This window comes from Leopardus geoffroyi, chromosome B4, assembly GCF_018350155.1.
Source record: "Leopardus geoffroyi isolate Oge1 chromosome B4, O.geoffroyi_Oge1_pat1.0, whole genome shotgun sequence".
Taxonomy (NCBI): domain Eukaryota; kingdom Metazoa; phylum Chordata; class Mammalia; order Carnivora; family Felidae; genus Leopardus; species Leopardus geoffroyi.
Genome location: NC_059341.1, coordinates 12,687,504 through 12,709,678, shown reverse-complemented (window position 1 = coordinate 12,709,678; position 22,175 = coordinate 12,687,504). Strand labels below are relative to the sequence as shown.

The following is a 22,175-nucleotide window of genomic DNA, read 5'->3' as shown; positions in this document are numbered from 1 at the left end:
CAGAGGTCACCTGGAAGGATCATCGTCTTGGGGACATGCCTACAGCACTTCAGAGCCCTGCATCCGCAGGAAGTGTTCTTTGATCGTGTCCCATGTTGGAAGGCGGACCAGTAATTAGGCACGGCTCATTCTGGAAGCCCCCGTGTGCCGGGTCTGAGCACATTTGCCACCGGAATAGTCCAGAGCCCTGCGGAACTCAGACCGGGGAGGCAGAGTGAGACCACAATGCCAAAGAGCTACCCTGCCTTTTCCCCTGAAGAATGTGACCGAAACCCAGGCTTCTAAGCCCCAGAAAGGCCATCTTGCTAACATCATGAGCAGCTCCATCAGACAGCACATTTTGAGAGGGACATTTACAAAGAGGTTCCATTTGTCATGCATAAGGAGGAATAAAAACGTAGAAGGACAAATGAAAAAAGAACCTGAGGAGAAAAAGAAAATGCAAAGGGGGAAGCTCTCGAGTGAGCATAGTTAATTACAGACTGGGAGGAAGCCAGACCTAAATGCACTGACCTCATCAGGCCAGGACACCCCCGTGACCCAGAGCGGCCGGCTTCTGACCTGACATGCGCACAGCTTGCCCGGTATGTCCTGTAGGGCTCGACTGGGCCACCGGCTGCCTTTCTGTCTTCGCTCCCCGCCTGGCCCCTGCAAAGCCCCACGAATGTTTACAGCGCAAGTAACCAGCAAAGTGCAATCAGCAAGGCTTCTGTAAACATCCCTTCCAAGTACATCATGGCCCAAAGCTTTGTGCTTGCCAAGCAACTTTCTCTAAACGAGTTTAAGAAATGTTCGGAACCATGTAGCACATTAATCATCATGGTGTCGAGGTGGGATATTGTCTCAGGTTGCAAGATCAGGAAATCACAGAGCTGAAGCCTTAAGTGGTTTTTAAACCAACCATACAGAGAATTAGAGAGTAATTGACACGCTGCCTGAATCAATCAGGGTAGGCTGGGTTATGCTGGGATGACACACAGCCCCAGATGTCACAGGGGCTTAATGGTGCGGTTTGTTTCCCGCTCACACTACGCATCCATCAGGCCTGTGGGGCCGGAGTCTTCCTTCTCACCAATGCGGCCGTGTCGCCGGTCACCGTGACAGTGGAGGAAGAGAGTGTGGCTTCCACAGGAGCCTCAGATTCAGGAGCTGTCCCCTCCACATCTTCTGGGATCTGTTATCTTCCCCTTCAGTGCCTTTATTTCCCTCTTCGTAAACTGTGGCTAATAAATTTAGGCTTTTCACAGAGCATGACACATAGGACCTCTGATAGCCTTTGTATAAAAGTAACGGGACTCACCCTTTTCACTTTTTAAGCAAGATATGCATACGGTTCTTTAAAAGAGGTAGTTGGAGGCGATAGAGGTTATTCTGGTGGTGCGGCTAGAGCCTGGTGGTTGCCTTCAGTTTACGACTCGCCGAGAAAATTCGTTTTCTTAACTGCGGACAGGGTTGTGGTTACAGGGTAAATCACAGGGCTGTGTCACCACAGAGCAGCCCCAAGTCCGTCACGAGGCTCCTAGAATGGCATCCATTACGCTGGTGATTTCTTCAGCATGTCAAGTCCGTTCTTAAGCTTTGCCGACTCAGAAACATGATGGTTCATCCTCGGGGGAAGATTCACGTTACCCGAGTTCAAAGTACCGACGTGTAAATCCATAGTGTGAGTGTACTGGCTTCAGGTGAGTGATATCACCCTCACCCACACAGGGCCCTCAGGGCACAGGGGCCTTCGACTTCTCACCCGAGAACTGAGTCAGCAGAGGCAAGATGGCAGAGACGTGATGCACACGGCCCTTGAGTCTGGCCTGACTTTGTCTGGAACCCTGGCTTTGCTGTGAGACCCAGGACGGCCTGCCTGATCTCTCCAAGTCTCAGGATCTCCATTGGCAAAAGGAATGATAGACTCTTATGCTAGATGGTAAGGAGGTCATATGGGAGAGTTACTCAGCGCCATATCTAGGACTCAGCATTGCCTCAGTGAATTCTTCAGAAGGAGTGGCGTTAGAAGGAGAGTTACATGGATGAGCATTTCGTATGGTCAGCTAGAGTAACTCCAGGCCTCCACGTCCGCCATGTAAACGGCCTTACTTCCGGGGCCTCAATATTCAAGGCCTGTTGGCTAAGACCACGTTTCCTTCCCCCTGCATTCCCCTCCCCACACACACCTTCCACTTACCCCGCCCCTTCCATAGAATGATTACTACACTTAATCATGTTCTAGAAAAAACCATACCAGCCCTGAGAGTAATTCTTTCGCTTCCTGGGTCAGTTTCCGTGTCTCTGATCAATTCCGTTGAGATGTTGGCTTTCACGTTTAACTCTCAAAGGGAAGGAACTACTGCTCCTGTCATTTCCAAGTTTGGGCCAGAAACCTCCCCATAACCCCCAAGAACCCACAATAATCACCCCATATTGTAAGACCAGTGTGACCCAGCATGCTCACCTCCCCCACCTCTGTCCCACTCACAGCACTTGACTTTAAGTGACTTTTGCCACTTAGAAAAAACTCCATTCTGAGTGCAAAGAGATTTCTCACCAGTCAGGATGCTTTTCCATATGTGACACGGGCTTCACAGGCATCCCGAAAGATTATCAAAAATGTTGTGAGCATTAGCAGGCGTCATAGAAATCCCGTGACTGCTTTGAAAGGAATGGCAGTCATTTGGACCGATAAAGTATGGCGCCCAGCAATTAAAAAATCTGCCGTAGTATCTTCCAAATTCAGGCATGGCCTGTGCATCACATGCTCTGTATCTGGGTGGCCGGGGACCCCCTGGTGCTGGCAACAGCCTGTACCTTCACGAGCCCTGTCATTCCCAGGCGCTTTCATCGGTAAATTGATGGTCACTGAGGCCCACAGGCTGCCACCCTGTGAGCCCAGGAGGGAGACAGCAAAGGGAAGCCATCTGCTTTGGCTCTTTGAAATGCATAGCAGCTCATACTCTGTGCCCCTGGTAAGCACTCCTTATCGGCAGGTGCTGCGTGCTACTCGTTTCTCTGTGCCCTGCAGGATTGGTTAGTGCCCGGCTCGTGTGAGATGGTCAGTACGTTTGCCGAATTAAAGGAAGTGTACCTGTATTCATCAGTTTGGGCTGCCGTAACAAAACACCACAGACTGGGGGAGCTTAAACAACAGAAATTTATTTTCTCACACTCTGGAGGCTGGAAGTTCGAGACCAGGGTGCCAACCTGGTTGAGTTCTCATGAGGGCTCTCTTCGTGGCTTGTAGACGGCCGCCTCGGCCGCCTTGGCCCTGTGTCCTCACGTGGTGGGGAGGGAGAGCGAGAGCAGTCTCTCTGATGCCTCTTCTCATGAGGTCTCTGATCCCATTCATGACCGTCCCACCCTCATGACTTCACCTAACCCTAGTTACCCTCCCAGAGGGGCCACCCCCAAATACCACCCCAGTGGGAATTAGAACTTCCACATGTGAATTCGGTACGGTTCATAGCAACACTCAAAAAGTGAAGCAAGAAGGCGCTTGGGTGGCTCAGTCGGTTAGGTGTCCGACTCTTGATTTTGGCTCAGATCGTGATCTCGCTGTTTGTGGGATGAGGGTCCATGTCAGGCTCTGCGCTGATGCAGCCTGCTTGGGATTCTCTCTGTCATTCTCTCTCTGCCCCACCCTCCCCCTTCTCCCTCTCTCTTTCAAAATAAACTTTCTTTAAAAAGTGAAATAAGAGCTGAAACTGTCAGGTGACTCTTGATTGACATGTCCCTTGTGCATCTCCGGCAGAGAAACTCAGCCAAGTAACCAGTAGCGTGGGAAATATACTCGGGAAGGTGTATCGATGGGCATAAATGCCCACACGTGTATACACACAAAGAAAAAAACACAAGGTTTTCTCTTCTGGAGTCTTTGGTTTCACTCTGATTGGAGACCCAGCATGTATGGTTGGAGTGCAGTAATTGTCAGAAGGACCATGGCTTTGCAGATACCTGATCTGGAAGCTGATTTAGAAATAACTACTCCCATTAGCCACATGTCTCCTTCAGATGGCCTTTCCCTCCTCTGCCCCCACCTCACAGTCTGGCGCTCTGAGGTCATCTCGACCACAGTTGACCAAGGGGAACGATGTATTGACCGTACAGCGTCTACAGTATTTTCATGCCGAAAGTTCTGGCATGCTCTTTTGGATTGGCAGGGTTGTTTATTTGCTTTTTTAAACTTGTTAAAATGTTTACTTATTTGAGAGAGAGGTACCAAGCAGGGGAAGGGGCAGAGAGTAGGGGAGAGAGAATCCCAAGCAGGCTCCGTGCTGTCAGCACAGAGCCGGATGCAAAGCTCGAACTCAGAAACTGTGAGGTCATGACCTGAACTGAAACCAAGAGTCGGTGCTTAATCGACTGAATCACCCAGGAGCCCCAGTTGACAGAGATGTTAAAGAAAGAGTTTATGATAGGGGCGCCTGGGTGGCGCCGTCGGTTAAGCGTCCGACTTCAGCCGGGTCACGATCTCGCGGTCCGTGAGTTCGAGCCCCGCGTCAGGCTCTGGGCTGATGGCTCAGAGCCTGGAGCCTGTTTCCGATTCTGTGTCTCCCTCTCTCTCTGCCCCTCCCCCGTTCATGCTCTGTCTCTCTCTGTCCCAAAAATAAATTAAAAAAAAAAAATTAAAAAAAAAAAAAGAAAGAGTTTATGATAAAAACACTCTCATCTAAAGACTTCTCCTTTGGAAAGGCAGCTGGAGGGTGAGTTTGTAATTTTTCTTCAATTCTACTCCCCAGGTTCTTTGACCTTAATTTTTACATTCCTGGAGGGAGGGTACTTTTATTGTTTGGATTTAAAATTGTGGAGCATAGGGGCGCCTGGGTGGCTCAGTCGGTTGAGCATCCGACTTCGGCTCGGGTCATGATCTCGCAGTCCATGAGTTCGAGCCCCACGTTGGGCTCTGTGCAGACAGCTCAGAGCCTGGAGCCTGCTTCGGATTCTTGGTCTCCCTCTCTCTGCCCCTTCCCCGCTCATGCTGTGTCTCTCTCTGTCTCTCAAAAATGAATAAACATTAAAAAAAATTTTTTAATAAAAAATAAATAAAATCGTGGAGCATAGAGGCGCCTGGGTGGCTCAGTCGGTTGAGCATCCAACTTCGGCTCAGGTCATGATCTCACCGTCTGTGAGTTTGAGCCCTGCATCCAGCTCTGTGCTGACAGCTTGGAGCCTGGAGCCTGCTTCAGGTTCAGTCTCCCTCTCCCTCTGCCCCTTCCCATGCTCTGTCTCTCTCTCTCTCTCTCAAAAATAAATAAATCATTAAAAAAATCACTTGCATTGATGTCCTTGAGCTTTGAGACATTCCATTTAAAAAATTACATCAACCTGAGATTGTGTGTCTGAGGATGAGTCACCTCTACTCACTCGTCCCTTTTCCATCTCATTCTCCCTCCAGCCCAAGCTTTTGGCCAAGGAGCTCCTGGACCTCGTGGCATCGCACTTCAACCTGAAGGAAAAGGAATACTTCGGAATAGCCTTCACAGATGAGACGTAAGTGCTACCCCGAGCCCTCGGATCCTACAGGGAAAGTCCCAGCTGTCAACAGCGGAATCTGCTCGCAGGCCACTTGGGTCCCGCGGTATGGGGTCAGTCCAAGTTCATCATCCAAATTTCAAAGACCTTGTGATCATGCCTGGAATGGCCAAAGGATATAATTAGGGTGATGCTAATATAAAATTATTAGGTAAACTAGTTCTCACAGTCAAGCAGGTTCGTGTTCAGAACTGAATTGTGTATTTTTTCTAAAGGGGATTCAAATGGGTTTGTTTCCTATTAAAGTTAAATGAAAACTTCTGGAAATTCAATATTTTCTCTCCAGTGTTAGAGTAACAATAACAGGAAATGAATTTGATGATAAATTCAAATGAAAAGTATCTGTGCAGTTTCACTGTCTCGGCTGAAGTCGAATATAAAAATCGAAAATTCGTATCATCCCTCTGGTGAGAAGTACATTTGTTTTCAGTGGTTTTCAATTTGGCTCTGTAAAGTGGCATTTTGCAACACAAGTAGGAAATATCTTTACTAACATTTCAATTTCCTTCTTAATGTACTCTTTGCAAAAGAGAGTACCGGCACAGATTCCTAGAGAAGATGCAAAAAAGGAAATGGTTCATGATCTTCTTCCCCTTTGTGTACACACACACACACACACACACTCTCTCTCTCTCTCTCTCTCTCTCTCTCTCTCTCCTCCGAATATTTGGAATTACAGAGATGATTTCCTAGAATCCTGGCAGATAAGGGTTAGGTGAGTCACTGGACAAGACAGTACAGGGAAGGCCCCACCAATCAAGATGGTGCCATCAAGGCCAGACAAGTTCAGAAGCCGGGACAGGAGGCGTCCACGTTGGGATGAGCATAGGTCATCAGCTGTGTCTGCACATGGGGACATTTAGCCTCAGGAGCTGGCCATCTGATTTATTACCTGAATCGGACAGCGTGAGTCAAAGGGCACATAAACTGGGACCATCTTGGACTGAACTGGAACGTTTGCCTTCCACACTGGCAGCATTTCAGGCAGAGGTGTGAGCAGGTTGCAGGCGTGGGGAGCAGAGCTACACGGTCCTCAGGAAAGCCGGGCGGAGCCAGGTCAGCCTGTCTCCTGGAGCCCGTAGGGAACTGAGCAGGAAGGAAAGCCGGAGTGTTAGTCCTGGTCTAGAATGATCACTGGGCCTGGAAGTAGGACCAGTAAGCCCGGCTGGGAGCTGGAGGGCTCTGGTGGGAAGGAGCCAGCCCGGTAAGAAAACAAATCCTTTAAAACAAATACACACCGAGAGCGTCCACTATCACAAATGCAGATGTTTTCTGCCCCTTTTCCTGAGAATCACTGTGAAACCCTCTAAATTGCTTTTCATGCATTTCACTAATTAGAAGGAAACCGGAAGTTCCAATTAATCATATCCCATTGTTCACATCGCCCAAGTATGTTTACTCTTGTTAAAACATCCGTGAACTCTCCATGAGTCCCAATTAGACTTCCCTTTTGAATAAACAAGAATCATAGTATGAGCATGGCGTGCCAGGCCAACGAGGAGGAAATACTCCTGTTGAATGTTGCACATCACTGCCTGAACAGCATGGGCTGGAAGGAAGGTAGAAAGTCACCCTCCTCCCGAGAGAGAGGACAGCACGAAGCCGCGCGGTGCCGACAGGACAGTGGGAGCCAACAGAGCAGTGCACTTGGCCCATCAAACGGCCCGTCTGTTGTGGGACTTCGCGTTCCTGGTTCTCTGGGCTGGCCAGGAAAGCGTGAGTGTGCCCCTGCGTGTGTAAGTGTGAGGCCAGGCTGGCAGAAAGTGTCCTGCTCCCCTTGAGTGATGGGATCGGAGGCAGTCCTGGGGAGGATGTGAGCCATCCTCTGGCATGGGCAAGGCAGAGCGTAGCTGTCACCATCCCCTTCACCCGAGGCCAGGTAGGAGGGCCCATCCAGCGAGTGTAGGAGTGGGAGGCAGCTGGCAGGAGCTCGGTGGGCGAGGACCGTAGCTGCCAGGTGGGCCTGACTCACTGGGAGTCGGCCAGTGCCAGGGGCCCCATGAAAATCAAGAACAGGGGCCCCCGAGGGACCGGGACAAGGAGACAGAAACAAAAGAATAGCCCTGACTCAGGGCATAGTCAGCTGTGGCCTGGCAACACCTGGGGCCAACAGATGGCGGCTGATGTCCTCATTCATTATCGGAACTTTTGTCCTTTTTCCTGGTAGGAAAGAGGTCAGCTACCACCAGAACGTAGTGCCTGTGGCTGAGACCCGGCCTCGTTGGTGGTCATATGAGGTCATATGCCTCACTCTGGGCGCTTCCAGACTAACACAGGCTCTTTATAATAAAGCGTGTGTCTGAATTGTGGGTGTGTACTCTGATGTGGAGTGTGTGTGTGTGCGTGAGAAAGATTTATGCAGGTGCACACCGTGTCTCTTATAACAAAATGAAATTGAAGTTTTATCTTTTATTACAGCCCATGGTATACTCCGTGGGTTTGCATATTTCCTAATGCAAACCCGGCAAGACTAACATTTGGGAAGTGCTTATGGGCCATACAGTTCTGTACCCAGTGCAAGGTACCACGGGCCCTATCATGATTCCTTACGGTAGAATATACGACTTGTAGGTCATATGTTGCCCCTGAGCCCTTTAACATTAACTGCTGCTGATGACATTTTGTAGGATCTGGATGGGGCTGGAGAAGAGCTACATAAAAGCAAAATGAAGACAGGAGATTGGAAGTTTCTCTAAGCTTTTCTCACACCATAAGTTGTATCCTTTAATGAGGTGCCTAAGTCCACAGGGCACGACTTTGTGCCAACAGATATTTAATATTGTCAGCTAATCCGCACTTGTGCAGTGTTAGTACTAGCTTCGCCTTGTCCTCTTCTAATCCAACTCTAACTTTTTTATTTTGAAAGAATTAGGCTCACAAGAGTTGGCAAAGTGAGCACAGAGTTCCCGTATACCCTTCACCCAGCTTCCCCAAATGTTAATAGCTTACCAACTGTGTTAACATTTCTCAAAACGAAGAGATTACCATTGGTGTTAGTATACTATTGTTATTGGTACTAAACTATAGACTTCATTTAAATTTTACCAGTTTGCACCAATGCCCTTTTTTCTTTCTGTTCCAGGACCCAGTCGCCTTTAGTCCCCTTTTATTTTATTTTACTGTTTGTTTGTTTGTTTGTTTGTTTGTTTGTTTGTTTGTTTTAAGTAGGCTCCACACCTACGATGGAGCCTAATGTGGGGCTTGAACTCACGACCCCGAGTTCAAGACCTGAGATCAAGAGTCAGATGCTTAACCAACTGAGCCACCCAGGCACGCCTCCCCCACCCCCAACACACCTTTTATTTTTTAATGACTATTACAGAGAGTTATCCATGGTCATCTGTAAATGGCCTGAATGCTGGTGATCCAAACAATGACATTTTGGCAGCCTTTAAAAGATTCTGAAACAACCTAAGAGCCCAGCCTCAATTTGGTCTTAAAATAATTATGTTTTGCTAGAGTCTAAGTTCTCAGCTTTAACTGCACACTGGCGCCTAACAGGACATTTTATAAAATCCCGGTGCCTGGCCCCCCACCCCATATTCTGATTTAATTGGTCCGGCTGTGGCCTGAGCATCAAGATCTTTCAAAGCTCTGCCATTGATTATTTAAAGTTGCCAAGCTTGAAAACCCCTGTTCTAGAAAGACAGGAAAGTTGGTGTGAATTTTCTCTGCTTCCTCCTATTATCCAAGAAGAGAAGCCGAGTTCACTCACACTTTGAATATCTGGGGCCACATATGACCAATTATGTCATGACACACGCCAGGGACCTACACAATTACAGGCTCTCTCCGTCCCGGGGAGACTCAGGAAACCTAACGTTTAAGAATAAACTCATTCAGATGTAGTGTTTCCATGAGCACGTATGGTATAACTGAAATGTTCATTTATCAGTCATTGGCACCATCATTTCAAGAATGTTCTTTATACATTTTATTTTTGACTTATTTCCTTGCTGTTTTAACACCCAAGTTTTGTTTGGTGTTTTGTTTTTGCTTTCAGAGCCCGTGGTTCTGGGTTACATAATTTAAATCAGTAAAGCCGTGTTTTTAGTTATCTGATCTGTTTTCCATCAGCATTTTGTTTCCTCTGTTTGAGTTCCTTTTTATAGAAAAATAGTCTTGTTGAGGTATAATTGGTATACAAAGAACTGTATATATTTCACGCGTGCAATTCTGTGATTTTGGACATATGCCAACATCCTTACCACCCAAGTGTTTAATGTTTTTGGTTAACTTTTACATTGTAAATTGGTGACAGAGGATCCCATCATCAAAAGCTCCAAATAACTTTTATCCTAGGGATGCCTGGCTGGCTCGGTAGTTAGAGCCTGTGACTCATGATCTTGGTTTCGTGAGTTCAAGCCCCACAGTGAGGACAGCGCATACTTACAAAAACAATGATACTATATTTTAAAAAACAACTTTGAGCCTCTTTCACAGAAATGGTCAAGCATACCCCAAGCTGAAGGAGTGATTTTCAGAGTATATTTAAATTTTAATTTGAATCTCCTCTGATAAATATTAAGAATGGTGTGTCAGCTGCAGTAAATGAGTGTTCGCGTCCTGAAAACCTTGAGGTAGTATTTAGAAAGCTGAGGGGGAAGGAAACATGTTTTTAGTCATCATTGCACATTTTAAAAGCCAGGTACGGCTAGAATGTATTTTCACATACCAATTAAGAAAATGACTAGTTCTCAGCCTCTTATTTAATCACAGACCCCCTTTGAAATTTGTTAACAAGTTACATTCCATTGCCTCCACCAAAGTTTATACACATAATAATTTATGCTTAAATTTTAGAGGGTTCACAGACACCATGAAGCCAGAATCCTAGCATAAGAACCAATTAAGGATTTTTTTTTTTTTAACAACATGCTATGTTTCAATTGATCACATCATTGATTGGTACTATTTGCATAGTCTGATTGCCCAAATAATTTAGGTCTAAAGCGTCCGACTGGAAATGCATCGGTGGTCTCAGTGCTGGGACAGTGGGGACACTCCTGTGCTCTGCGGTGTCCTTGAGTTCTTAACTGTTGTTACTGGCATTGGCGGAGGCATCTGAGAAGGGTCTAGCTGATGAGCATTCGCTCTCAAGCTTATCTACAATTTTAAAATAGAGGGGACGCCTGGGTGGCTCAGTCGGTTAGGCGTCCAACTTCAGCTCGGGTCATGATCTCACGGTTCACGAGTTCGAGCCCCACGTCAGGGTCTGTGCTGATAGCCCAGAGCCTGGAGCCTGCTTCGGATTCTGTGTCTCCCTCTCTCTCTCTCTCTCTCTCTCTCTCTCTGCCCCTCCCCAACTTGTTCTCTGTCTCTGTCTCTCTCTTTCTAAATAAAATAATCATAAAAATAAAGCAGGAAAGCAGCTTTTCAATTGCAGGAAGATACAGCTCTGGGAAAGTAATTTTACAAATAGGTTTGCAAATTCCCATTCATTAAATGCTCTGTCCCAGGAGACTGGGGAGAAAAATCAGTGCCAGGACTTCTGTGCTTGGGTCGTAACTGCTCCTCCTGGGAACCTGCATTCAGCGCTCATCGCTACCTTGGCGATAGCCCGTGTAGACATCAGACATATGGCAAAACACACTACCTTCTATTTAGTGGCCAGAGAAGGGCTTTAGAACTCTTCCTGTGTGCAGCTGAGTTAAATAAAAAAGAATGGGGCGATCTGAGGAGGACTTAGGGATCCATGCTTCCTCCTGACCTTTTCATTCCCAGTGTGAGCCCTATGGTGGAGCTCAGATCCTGGAGGTAGGCGAACAGTAAATTCAACTGTGGAGACTGTTTAGGGCAGGAGCAATAGTCTATACGTGGATGACAGTCTCCCACCGACAACCATATTGATCGATGGGGCATATGTGACGCTGACGTAGTCGTTCTTGAACCAGTGTTTGTTTAGCATCCACTGTTAAGCACTGGAAATACAGAAATGACTAGCCTTGACCTCTTGTAGGGCTTGTATTTTTAGTTTAGGAGGTAAATCGTCACATATAATGTAGGAGGTGCTATAAAAGAAAATTTGGAAGAGACTTAAGACAACATAGTATAGCAAACACTTCCTCCGTAAATAAAAAAAAAAAAAAAAAAAATCAAAGCCATAAAGTCAGGGACTGAACAGCTCATTATTTACTCATGTTTTTCTTGATGCGCATCTTAATTTCTGTCTCTCTGTCTCTCTCTCTCTCTCTCTCACACACACACACACACTCACTCACACACTTGAAGGCCACTGCTTGAGAGTTTCTAGCTAAACCATTCGCCCTGAGCTGTCCTCGATGAGAACACATATTTCCGACAAAGGATACGAACTAGCTCAACATTCTTCCGTTTGAAGAGAGCTCTGCCCACTCCCCCCCATCCAGTGAGGTCTGTAAGAATTTCATGCTCTTGCCGTTGGCCTTCTTTGGAAGCTCATCCCATGGGAAATGACCTGTCTACAATAAAGACCTCCCAAAGGCACAGCATATTGTTCTTCCTGGGGGTCCAAAAAGCCATCAGCTCAGAGGGACTTTGCACACACCTCCACCCTCCAGTAGCACTCTATAAACAAAGCCCTCCTTAGGGCCATCTCTATTGAAGGTGTCAACCCTCCTACCAAAAATCCATTTGTATTATATGTAGAAGCTAAGAGTAGTGTGTTAAATGAATGCACCCAATTTCCGTTGCCCGGAAGCCGTTGCATATTTATTACTGACCCAACGGTTTGACCTTCTGCCACCATAAACCAAATGAGTGTTGTCTTGCTCAGCTTTAAAGATAGTTATCAGCCAAGCAGTAACATAAATACTCTGAGTGTCTGCTGGGCATTTTTTTTTTTTATTTTTTTTGCTTTGCTATTGATAAATGCTCTGATGCGCATTCTCAAATGAAAAATCAATGGGAATAATGAAAACCAAGCTATCAGACATCTCTTAATTAAACTGAATAGAGAAAATGGTCCTTTGACCTATTTGTTCCCCATGTCACCCTGACTTCAAGAGAAAAGAAATATTTGAGGAAGGGACTTGGTGCCGAGACGGTGGGGTGTCACCTAGGCAGTGAAACGTCCTGCACGGTGAGGAGTCCTTGGTACTGGTGGCTGTAGCAGATGTGACTTTGAACCATATTTGAGCAGAAACTATGTTCACAAACCCAAAATGGCGGCCTGGAGTTTCCAGTTTACGTTTTAATCCGTCTGTTAGCTTCTGCCCAGATATCAGGCAGTTACCATAAGGGACCTTGGGTGAGTCACCTGTGCCTTTAGTCTTGCCTTTGTAAGCAGCTTGCAGTGAGGAGATTTTTGCAGGCCCTTAGAATGGAGTGGGCCGGCTTTCTTCCACCTAGGGTCCCAGGGCTCCTGTGCGGGGACCTCCACCTGTCCGTGGTTATCAGAACTCCGCATGGGTGTGCGTCAGACCACACATCCCTCAGTTGTGGGTTGAGGAGTTCAAGTAGAAGAAATGGAGAAAAGGAGTTCATTTCTCCTCAGAGGCTGGCTATTCAATTTGGGTGGATTCTGGCCTTCTGGTTCTCTCTGCTTCCTGACCGTTTTCTTACTTTCTAGCTATTTAATTGCTTGGTAACTGTGAAATCAATATATGGCTGCAAAGAAAGGAATTTCCAATTAAATAAACCGCCATTCTTTAAAAAAATATTTAATGTGAGGCCGCCTGGGTGGCTCAGTCACTCAGTCAGTTAAGTGTCTTGACTCTTGGTTTGGGCTCAGGTCATGATCTCATGGTTTGTGAGTTCGAGCCCCCTCTCGGGGACCCCATGCTCTCAGCACAGAGCCCGCTTGGGATTCTCTCTCTCTCCCTCTCCCCCCTACCCCCCTCCTTGTGCACTTGCTCTCTTCAAAATAAATAAACTTAAAAAAATGTAATGGGAGGAATGAAATTAGAGAGGGAATCTCTTCCTCAGTTGTCTTCTCTTCACACAGATGAAGGGCAGGTAGCAGCCTCAAGAGTCGTATCCAAGTAACACCCGCGTCTGTGTCTCCTCATGGACGGCGTCCCCACTTGGGGGCTCTTCACCGGGTGAATCCTTCGTTCCCCCTGAGACCCAAGTCGAATCCCCGGCAGCCCGTGTGATCAGTAACGTTGGGCCATTGGGCTGGGCTGTGGATTGGTCTTGTTTAAAAAGATGGCTCCTGCCAGACCCTCGATCACAGATTGTTGTCAAGCAAGAGATTAAAATTTAACTCTGCCTGGGCGGCGGGTGGATCGCTCTTCTCATTTTTCTCAGATTCTCTGCTAGTTTGGCATCCAGACGTTCCAGAGCCAAACAGCCAAAGCTGTTGGCACCTCCCCTGTGACCCAGAGCCTAGCCCTGTGAACCAGCTTCTTTATAGAACTCTCGCACGCTGAGCCAAGACTGCCCCTGCCCTTAATTAGTTCAGGGCCCGGGACCAGACGGCTGGGGACAGCCCCGATGCCTCAGAGCCTGCCAGGATCATTGAAACCAGCCAACCCGAAGCCATTCCGCCTGCCCTGTCTTGCCTTTCCCATGGAAACCCCAGTAAGGCTCTGAGTTCTCCTTATTCCTTGTCTGCCTCATAACCAACACGGGGGCCTCCCCCCCCGCCCCCCGCCCTGCCGTGGGCCTGCGTGGCCTGGTGTGCCTCTCATTGCCAGGGGAGCTCTGGATAACATTCAGCTTGGTTTTCAGCGGCGTTCACCTCTGCGTTGCCTCTAGGTCACCTTTGTAAACTGAGTTGCAGGCACAAACCCATTTTGGTGGCAGTCATCCCATCGAGGAGCACCTGCCTTTGAGCACCTAATACTTGTCAGGCACTGTGCTAGGTGGTGGGGATGACTTTTTTTTTTAAGGGTTGAAAACTTACCCCTTAGAGGTAAGGTTTATATATTTTACATAATTGCTTAAGAGTGCGCTGAATGCTTTGTAGATGACATGAACAGAACCCTGGAGAAGTTTGAAAGAAACCCCAGATTGAAGCAACGAAGGGAAACTTCTCTGAAAGACCAGAACTCAGCCTTGAACAGTGGCTAGTGTTTGGATAATGAGGATGGAGAGACTATTCCAATGAGGAGAAACAGCATAATGAGAGTCATAATATAGAACATGCATATAGCATGTTTGCAGGAGACTGAGCCTAAAGAGAAGATTCTGGGAGATTTTAGACACTTTCAGAGGCAGGAAGAGAGTGGCTGTAACTTATGAACCAATTATTAGGGGTAATATTTGTGTTAACACCTTCTACATACATATTTCTACCTTATGAGGTAGGTCTCTGTTTTTCAGATGTAAAAGGCCTATTGGGAGATAGCATACTCAGAGAAAGTTCCGTGGGGTGTGGAAAATACAGCAGCTTGTATGCCCGGGATGGGTCCTCCAGAGGGGAGCTCAGCTCAGGCTGGTGTGTGGTGTGGGAAGGTGGGTCAAGGAAGGTTTTCAGGGGGAGGACACAGGAAGGCTGGGTCTTGAAGGGTGGGTCAGCCTTCACTTGGTGAGGAAGGAAGGGAAGGACATTCTACAGAGGAAGCAATATGAGCTAAGGCACAGAGGTTTGAAACAACATGACCCCGTGGGGCATTATCTGCATCTCAGGTATGACCTTGGCACCCAGGCCTTCTGTTTCCAGATCCCATGTTCTAGTCGGATGGGAATTTATTCCACCTTTCTGGAAGAAGTCGATATAGTCATTTGGTTTCAGAAACTTTCCCCCCATTATTTTCTGTCCTTACTCAGAGAAGAGTAACCAAAACCGAAAGGTAAAGGTAATGGGAGAAAAAGAAAATGTTTTTCTAGGTGGAGATCCTTAGGAGGGAAAAGAGCCAGAGTTCCCCAGGTGGACGCTCTTCAGAAGCAGATTCAAATGCCCTCTCTCGAGCCACGGCCATGGGCTTCATTGAGAGAGGGATTTTGTGCAAAAGGTGCAGCCTGAATGGAGGTGGAAACCTCTGGCGTGTTGCCCGCCTTGCATTTGTTGGAAGCAAGCAGAAGCTTGGAAGAGCGAACATTTTAATGCCCTGAGTCAGGCAACGTTTGTCTCACTTTATCCACGGAGTGAGTCCAGCCTTTCACACATGCGCGTGTATCATAAACGTGTTCCACAGCATCAGGCACCTTGAGGAGGTTTTGTGCATCAGTTGGGTCTATTCAACACGAGCTTCCTGAGTAACTGTGATTATAGGGCGCTGTCCTCCAGGCTGGTACACTGAGATTGGGTCATGAGAGGGGAGGAAAAGGTGGACCCCTCTGCTCATATGTGCTCTGTGGCGTTGCCTCACTCTGCAAAGCCCACTGTCCTCAGCGGGGCCTCCCAGGCCCTTCCCTCATCCCTTTCTCCTCACAGGACCCCAACACGTCAGATTTGTTCCCACCTCAGGGCCTTTGCACGTGCTGGCCGCACTGCTTGGAACATGATTCCCCTTCTCTTCGCTAAGTTGAGGCTTACTGTTTTTCAAATCTCACTGAAACGCCAGGCAGTGCTTCTAAGATCCCAGACTCCATCAGGTCCTTACATGTTCTCATTACTCATGATCCTTGTACCGTAGGTGTTGGGTCCTAATACCATCCCGATTAGTAATTCTGCAATTAATTGGAATAGCGGTTGTCTGTCTCCCTACGAGAATATAATCGTGAGGGGAAAAGGGATCGTGTCTATTTGGTTCACTGCTGCATCTGCAGTCCCTTTTTCAGAGAAGGTGATTAATTAATAGTTACAAACAGGAAGACGAAAGGGAGAGAGAGAGAGAAGGAAGAAGCACACAAGCGACTCCATTTGTGTGTCATCAGATGTCTCTGTGGTTCGCTGTTTAAAATGGCTTTAACGAGGTATAATTGACATGCAGTAAACACACGTTAAAGAGTACAGTTTGATAAGTTTTGACATGTGGCTGCACCCATGAAACCATCACATCAAGATAGTGAACGTGTCCGTCATTCCCAAAAGTTTCCTCTTGCCCCCCTAAGAGCCCTCCCTCCCACCTCCCGGGCAACCAGCGATGCACCGTCTGTCACTGGAGATCGGTTTGCACCTCCTGGAGTTTTATAAAGACATAAAATCCTTTTATGTGGCGTCTTCCACCCAGCGTCATTATTTTGAGATTCATCCATGCTGCTGTATGTCAACAGCTCACTGTCTTTATTGGGGCAGAGTATTCCGTTCTGTAACTATGTGATGCTCATTCCCCTGTTGGTTTCCATTTGGGTTATTCCCAGTTTTGAGCTGTTGCACATAAAGTGTCTGTGCATCTGTCTGTGAAGGTCTTGGCGTGGGTATAGCTTTCCTTTCTCTCAGGTAAATACCTAGGATCAGAATGTCATATGGTGGGTGTAAGTTTCATTTCTTTTTAAAGCTTATTTAATAATTTTTGGAGAGACAGAGACAGCGTGAGCAGGGGAGAGGCAGAGAGAGAGGGAAAGAGAATCCCAAGCAGACTCTGTGCTGTCAGCACAGAGCCCGACGTGGGGCTTGAACGTGAAACCACTAGATCATGACCTGCATCGAAACCGAGAGTCAGAGGCTTAACTCACTGAGCCACCCAGGCGCCCCTCATTTTTAAAGAAATGGCCTGTGATTCAATTCTCACCCCGTTCTACTTCTAGCAAGATATTGTGAAGTTTGCTCACGTTTTCTAACGTGGGTTTTGAGTCCTTCGGGAAAGAAAGCACTGAGGAGTGTGGTGTTGTTACATAAGGGAATTCAGAACGAAAGAGAGAGAGACAGAGAGAGAGAGAGAGAGAATGATTACATCTTCATTTCAGCACCAGCAAGGAAATGGATAGCCGGTCGCGATCCCCGACTTTCTGATTGCCGTTCCCTTCCTTCATGTCACACAGTATCTGCTGCTGACTCAGTACTTCCCAGATAATTCCTGAAGGTTCTCCAAATATTGAGAACTTGGGAGGGAGGTGAAGGTCTGCATTGATCTGTGATCCGGTCGTTCTAAGGCACACACACCTGTGTCACAAGAAGCTTCTGCAGACTCCAAAGTCCTAACCAATTTGTCTCTCTCCTCCTCAGGGGACACTTAAACTGGCTTCAACTAGATCGAAGAGTATTGGAACACGACTTCCCCAAAAAGTCGGGACCAGTGGTTTTGTACTTCTGTGTCAGGTAGGTGTTCATCCCCAACCTTTTGCTTCTTTTTTCCTTTGTCCAGAAAAGTCTGGGAGGGCAACATGGTTACAAGAAAGGGGAATCAAGTCCTGGTCCATTGCCAACGACAGAGGTCCCGGTATAGCTGCATTCCCAGGAGATGTGACCACAGGGCATGAGTGTCCAAGGCATGTCAGTGTCTGTGCACGAACACACGTGTTTGTGCTCTTGTGCTGGGATGCTTGTGTGGAATGAAGATAAGAGCCTTTTTTTTTTTTTTTTTGCTTTTTTTTGTGGGGGAGGGGGCATATATCTTACACGAAACTGAGCCTCCTATAACCACACACCCTTAGATTATTATTGTTTTTGGCAGTAGTCATTGGAGCGACATCACAAATGTCTGTCTCTTCTTTCCTTTTATCACATGTGGCACCTGGCCTCTTGAAACTTGCCTAGTTTATCCCAAGTAGGAATAGTTGAAATGCAGCCGCTCAGTGCCTTCCCCGGGAAGGGAAGATATGGCCTGATAAATTACCAGAAACAATGGGCATTTTCTGTTCGCTAATCTATTGTAAGTTTTATTTGGGGACTGCAGAGAATATAATTTGCTTCTCATGGTTAACATTTGCAAACGTCTTTTTTTGAGAGAGACAGAGAAGGCACAGGTGAGCAAGGCCGAAGAGAGAGAGGGAAAGAGAATCCCACGAGGGGCAGAGAGAGCAGAGAGAGAGAGAAAGAGAGAGAGAGAGAGAGGGAAGCAGGGCTCATGCTCCCCCGAGGTGGGGCTTGAGCTCACCTGATGCAGGACTTGAACCCACGAACAGTGAGATCATGACCTGCGCTGAAGTAGGACGCTTAACTGACCAAGCCTTCTGGGCACCCCAACATTTGCAAATGTCTTAGGAGGTCAGCTGGACTTCTCACCTTCATTTGCAGAAGGTTTTGGCAAGTCAGAGAGGGGGCGTTATCACAGGTCCAAGGGCAGAGCCGGGATCTGAGCGTCCAAATCCAGCAAGAGCACCCAGTCCTTGGAGCCACCAGGCAGTTTCTGTGCAGAACCTTCACTGCGTATAATCACTTAAATGTGAGACGCATTTAATCTCGAATGTCTCCATCTTCCAGTGAATACTTAACACTCCTGCCCAGTACATCTACCCCGTTCCTATAAAATACGTTCACAGAAGTTCAAGAGCAGGACACAAACGGTTCACGGGTCAGTTCTTCCTCAAGAGCATGGTCAGGGATGCCCTTTCAGACATAGCTCTCCCGATACTGCAGAAGGCATCGGAGAGCCTAAATAAGAGTTAAAGGGCCCGTTTAACAGGCGGGAATATGTATCTCTACCTCAGCGGGGGGAGCACATTTAAACTTGGGTTTAGGGGCGCCTGGGTGGCGCAGTCGGTTAAGCGTCCGACTTCAGCCAGGTCACGATCTCGCGGTCCGGGAGTTCGAGCCCCGCGTCGGGCTCTGGGCTGATGGCTCAGAGCCTGGAGCCTGCTTCCGATTCTGTGTCTCCCTCTCTCTCTGCCCCTCCCCCGTTCATGCTCTGTCTCTCTCTGTCCCAAAAATAAATAAACGTTGAAAAAAAAAATTAAAAAAAAATAAAATAAACTAAAATAAACTTGGGTTTAATGCCCTTTTCATTTGTTTAATAGCTGCAAACATATCACAGCGAATCTTGGCCGTTTCCATTACTGATGGGCGTGCTCTTGATGTCACAGTCTATTTGATGGTGGCCCACATTTTCTCAGATAAAGGGACGAGTAACAGTAACAGTGCCACCCGAAGGGGAGGCAGCATCAGGCAAAGCTCAGTTGAATTTAAGCGTTTCATTCACCTGTAATCGAAGGTGGGTGAGTACCCTGGCCATATATCAGGATCTCTCCTCCTTTCCGCCGCTTTTCCCCAACATTAACCAGGAAGAGAGAATCCTGGGCTGGTTGCATATAGCTCTTTTTTGGAAGGGTCTGTCATGAGCTGAGTTATCGGTGGGTTTGGGGAACTGATCCTTGGAGGAGAGCTTGGGGCGCCATGAGATTGCCCAAGTGACACGTTTGTCACTGAGGATACCTGGGCTCTCCAGGCTGACTTCTGTCTGTGAAACCAGCTGCACACAGGAGAGCCACGGAGCTAGATTCCGTGCTGACCCTACCGAGAACCAAGAACGGACCCATTTTCCTACTTGACCGCAGCAGGCACCTGGCAGAACACTCCCGGGAAAAAGCTCTCCAAGTCCCCATTTAGGGGCAGACCCCGAGCAGAATGCTGCCCGCAGGCTGAGCTCCTTCTACGGCTCAGCACAAAAGCTGCTTTTTGTGGAGAGCCTCCGCTGTCTATGTCCAGGTACTTCTTGGCCACCCGAGGGCTTCAAACTCAGCAGGTCCAAAGCCAAACTCATCATCTTGACCTCCCCAGGCCTTCCGTGGTGCCTCGCGGCTGTGACCTCGTCTTCCATTCAGTCCTATAGGCTTTAACCTTGAAGTCTTTCCTGTTCCTCAAATTCTTCTGTGCGTTAATCCCCCGCTGCTGCTTCCGTCCCCCGTCCTGTCCTCTCCTCTTTATTACCCAAACTCAGTTCCCCATTGCCTGTCGCTCGAACTATTGCAGCCACCTCCCGGGGTGGCTGTCACCTTGGCACCAGTCCCAGAAGATCCTGGCTCCCAGACCCCGCTATCCGGAGGCCCCACTTTTCCGCTAGCTCAGCAACATAGCAGCAAAACACCAACAGTCTGTTTCCTCCAAGAGAGGAGGCGGGGTTCCCTCCTGCAGGTGAATTGCGCATTTATACTTGGATGCCTGGGAAGGATTCCCAGCTTAGGACTCGGTGCCTTTCCAGGGGTGCCCACAGGCTATCTTCTCCAAAGGAGTGATATGAAAAATTATCCTCATAAAAGACTCAGACCTTGGACTATGCCGGAGTCCATAAAGGGGCTCATGTCCAGCTGGGCGATTTCCCTGTGTGCGCGCACTGACCTTTCTCAACAAGAGTGCGCCCGCTGGAGCCCCAGCCGTCAGTACATGTCAGTACGCGTGCCTGCCTGCGAGCGATCTCTCCAGCCACTCCTGGCCTTTCTCCTTTTGTTTAAACATCTATTGATTACATCTCTAGAATACGTCTTCCGTCAGCCTTCTTGGAAAAAAAATAAAAGCACCCAATAAAAGACCACGGAAAAGTAAGCCAAGATTTAGGAATTCATCCAGTGGAAATATTAACCCTGCACCACTGGGGATCTCAGTTTGGGCCGCCATCCCAGCATGGCTTATTATTTGGCAATTATATGTTCTTTTGCTGTAATGCATATTTAAAACATCTGTGAGAGAAAGGGCGGAATTATCACCTCCGTTCAACCGATTGTGAAAACTGAGACCCAAATGGATTAAATAACGTGAATTTGAACTCAGAGAATTCTGCTTCATCCTCTGAGCATGTCCTCCTGGCAGGGCCTGAAGCTGGTATCCTGCTGCTATAGGGTCTCAGAATGGCAGGACAGAGGACTAAGAATCCGCCTTCATTGACCCGCGATTTAGCCTAGAAAGGACCTCGACCCTTGTCCTCCTCCGTCAGATCGCCAGGAGTGCTGATCACCGGGGCTTCTGAGCCTTAATAATTACCTAAGAAGGAAAAAGGTCAGAGGGAGGAGAAGTGTCCATTATTAAACACCTATGCGTTATTCTGGATGACGGTGCATCTTCACAGCCCATGAGTGTTATTACTCCTAAAGACGGGGAGGTAGGGTTCAACGTGCTGATTCTCCCTCCCAACATGGCTGGTCAGTTATCAGCTCTGTGCACTTAGGTCTGACTCCAAACCTGGGGCCCTCCCCCCCCCCACACACACACACCACGCTGCCTCTCTCTCCACACGGGAGAAGCAACTCCGTGATTGCTTATCAGAGAGTCTATCAGAGCCACAGGCCCCGGGGTCAGGATCAATGACCTTGGTCCACCTCGCGTTCCACACTTGGCTGGGGCTTCGGAACCAGGTTCCATCTGCACAGATGGCGTCCGAGCTGGACGCACCCCCGCTGGGTGAGAGGGCGCAGAGAGCAGCCCTGACATTGCGGATCTAGCCCTGCTGAACTCCCGAGTGTCCGTGGCAGGGTGACGGGAAGACGTCGGCCAGTAGCGGGTTGGTGGTGGGCTGGAATCTCCACATTGACGGAGGAAGGGGCATCGTAGCCGGTAAAACAGGAGTTTGCCGAAGCTGAGATGTGTGCCCTTCGTCCCGCTTGAGAAACTCCTGCCATTTGCTCACCACGGCGAGCTCCCGGGGGAAGGCGTTCTGTCCTGCACTGTGCTCTTTCCTCCCCTGTAAAGAGGACGCCACAGTCCCAGTGGCACCCTGAGCCGCATCGCTGTGGGGCCAGGAGGGCCAAAACCCACTCTCATTCCAGCTGCGGAGAGGGAGTGAGCTTCCCCCCTTGGGGACGCCGTGCCGCACGCCGACCGTTGGCAGTGGGTTCAGTTACTGGGGCACGGATGCCCACCCGGCACTTACGCTGTCGTGGGCGCTGTCTTAGGAGCTGAGGGTAGAGTGATGAGCGAAGCAGACTAGCCCCTCCCCTCGTGCACCTGCACAGCAATTTCCCCACATGCCCAGGCCCTC

The 22,175-nt window shown here is 48.3% G+C and overlaps 1 protein-coding gene across 12 annotated transcripts in view; it reads left to right on the top strand.

The window, feature by feature from the left end:
- FRMD4A (FERM domain containing 4A) overlaps positions 1–22,175 on the top strand; it is a 612,832-nt gene that overhangs the window by 458,196 nt on the left and 132,461 nt on the right. For all 12 annotated transcript variants that reach the window (XM_045464721.1, XM_045464725.1, XM_045464723.1 and 9 more), the window contains 2 exons: positions 5,384–5,478; positions 17,495–17,587. In XM_045464721.1, coding sequence (XP_045320677.1) covers positions 5,384–5,478; positions 17,495–17,587 — 188 coding nt within the window. The remainder of the gene's footprint in view (positions 1–5,383; positions 5,479–17,494; positions 17,588–22,175) is intronic.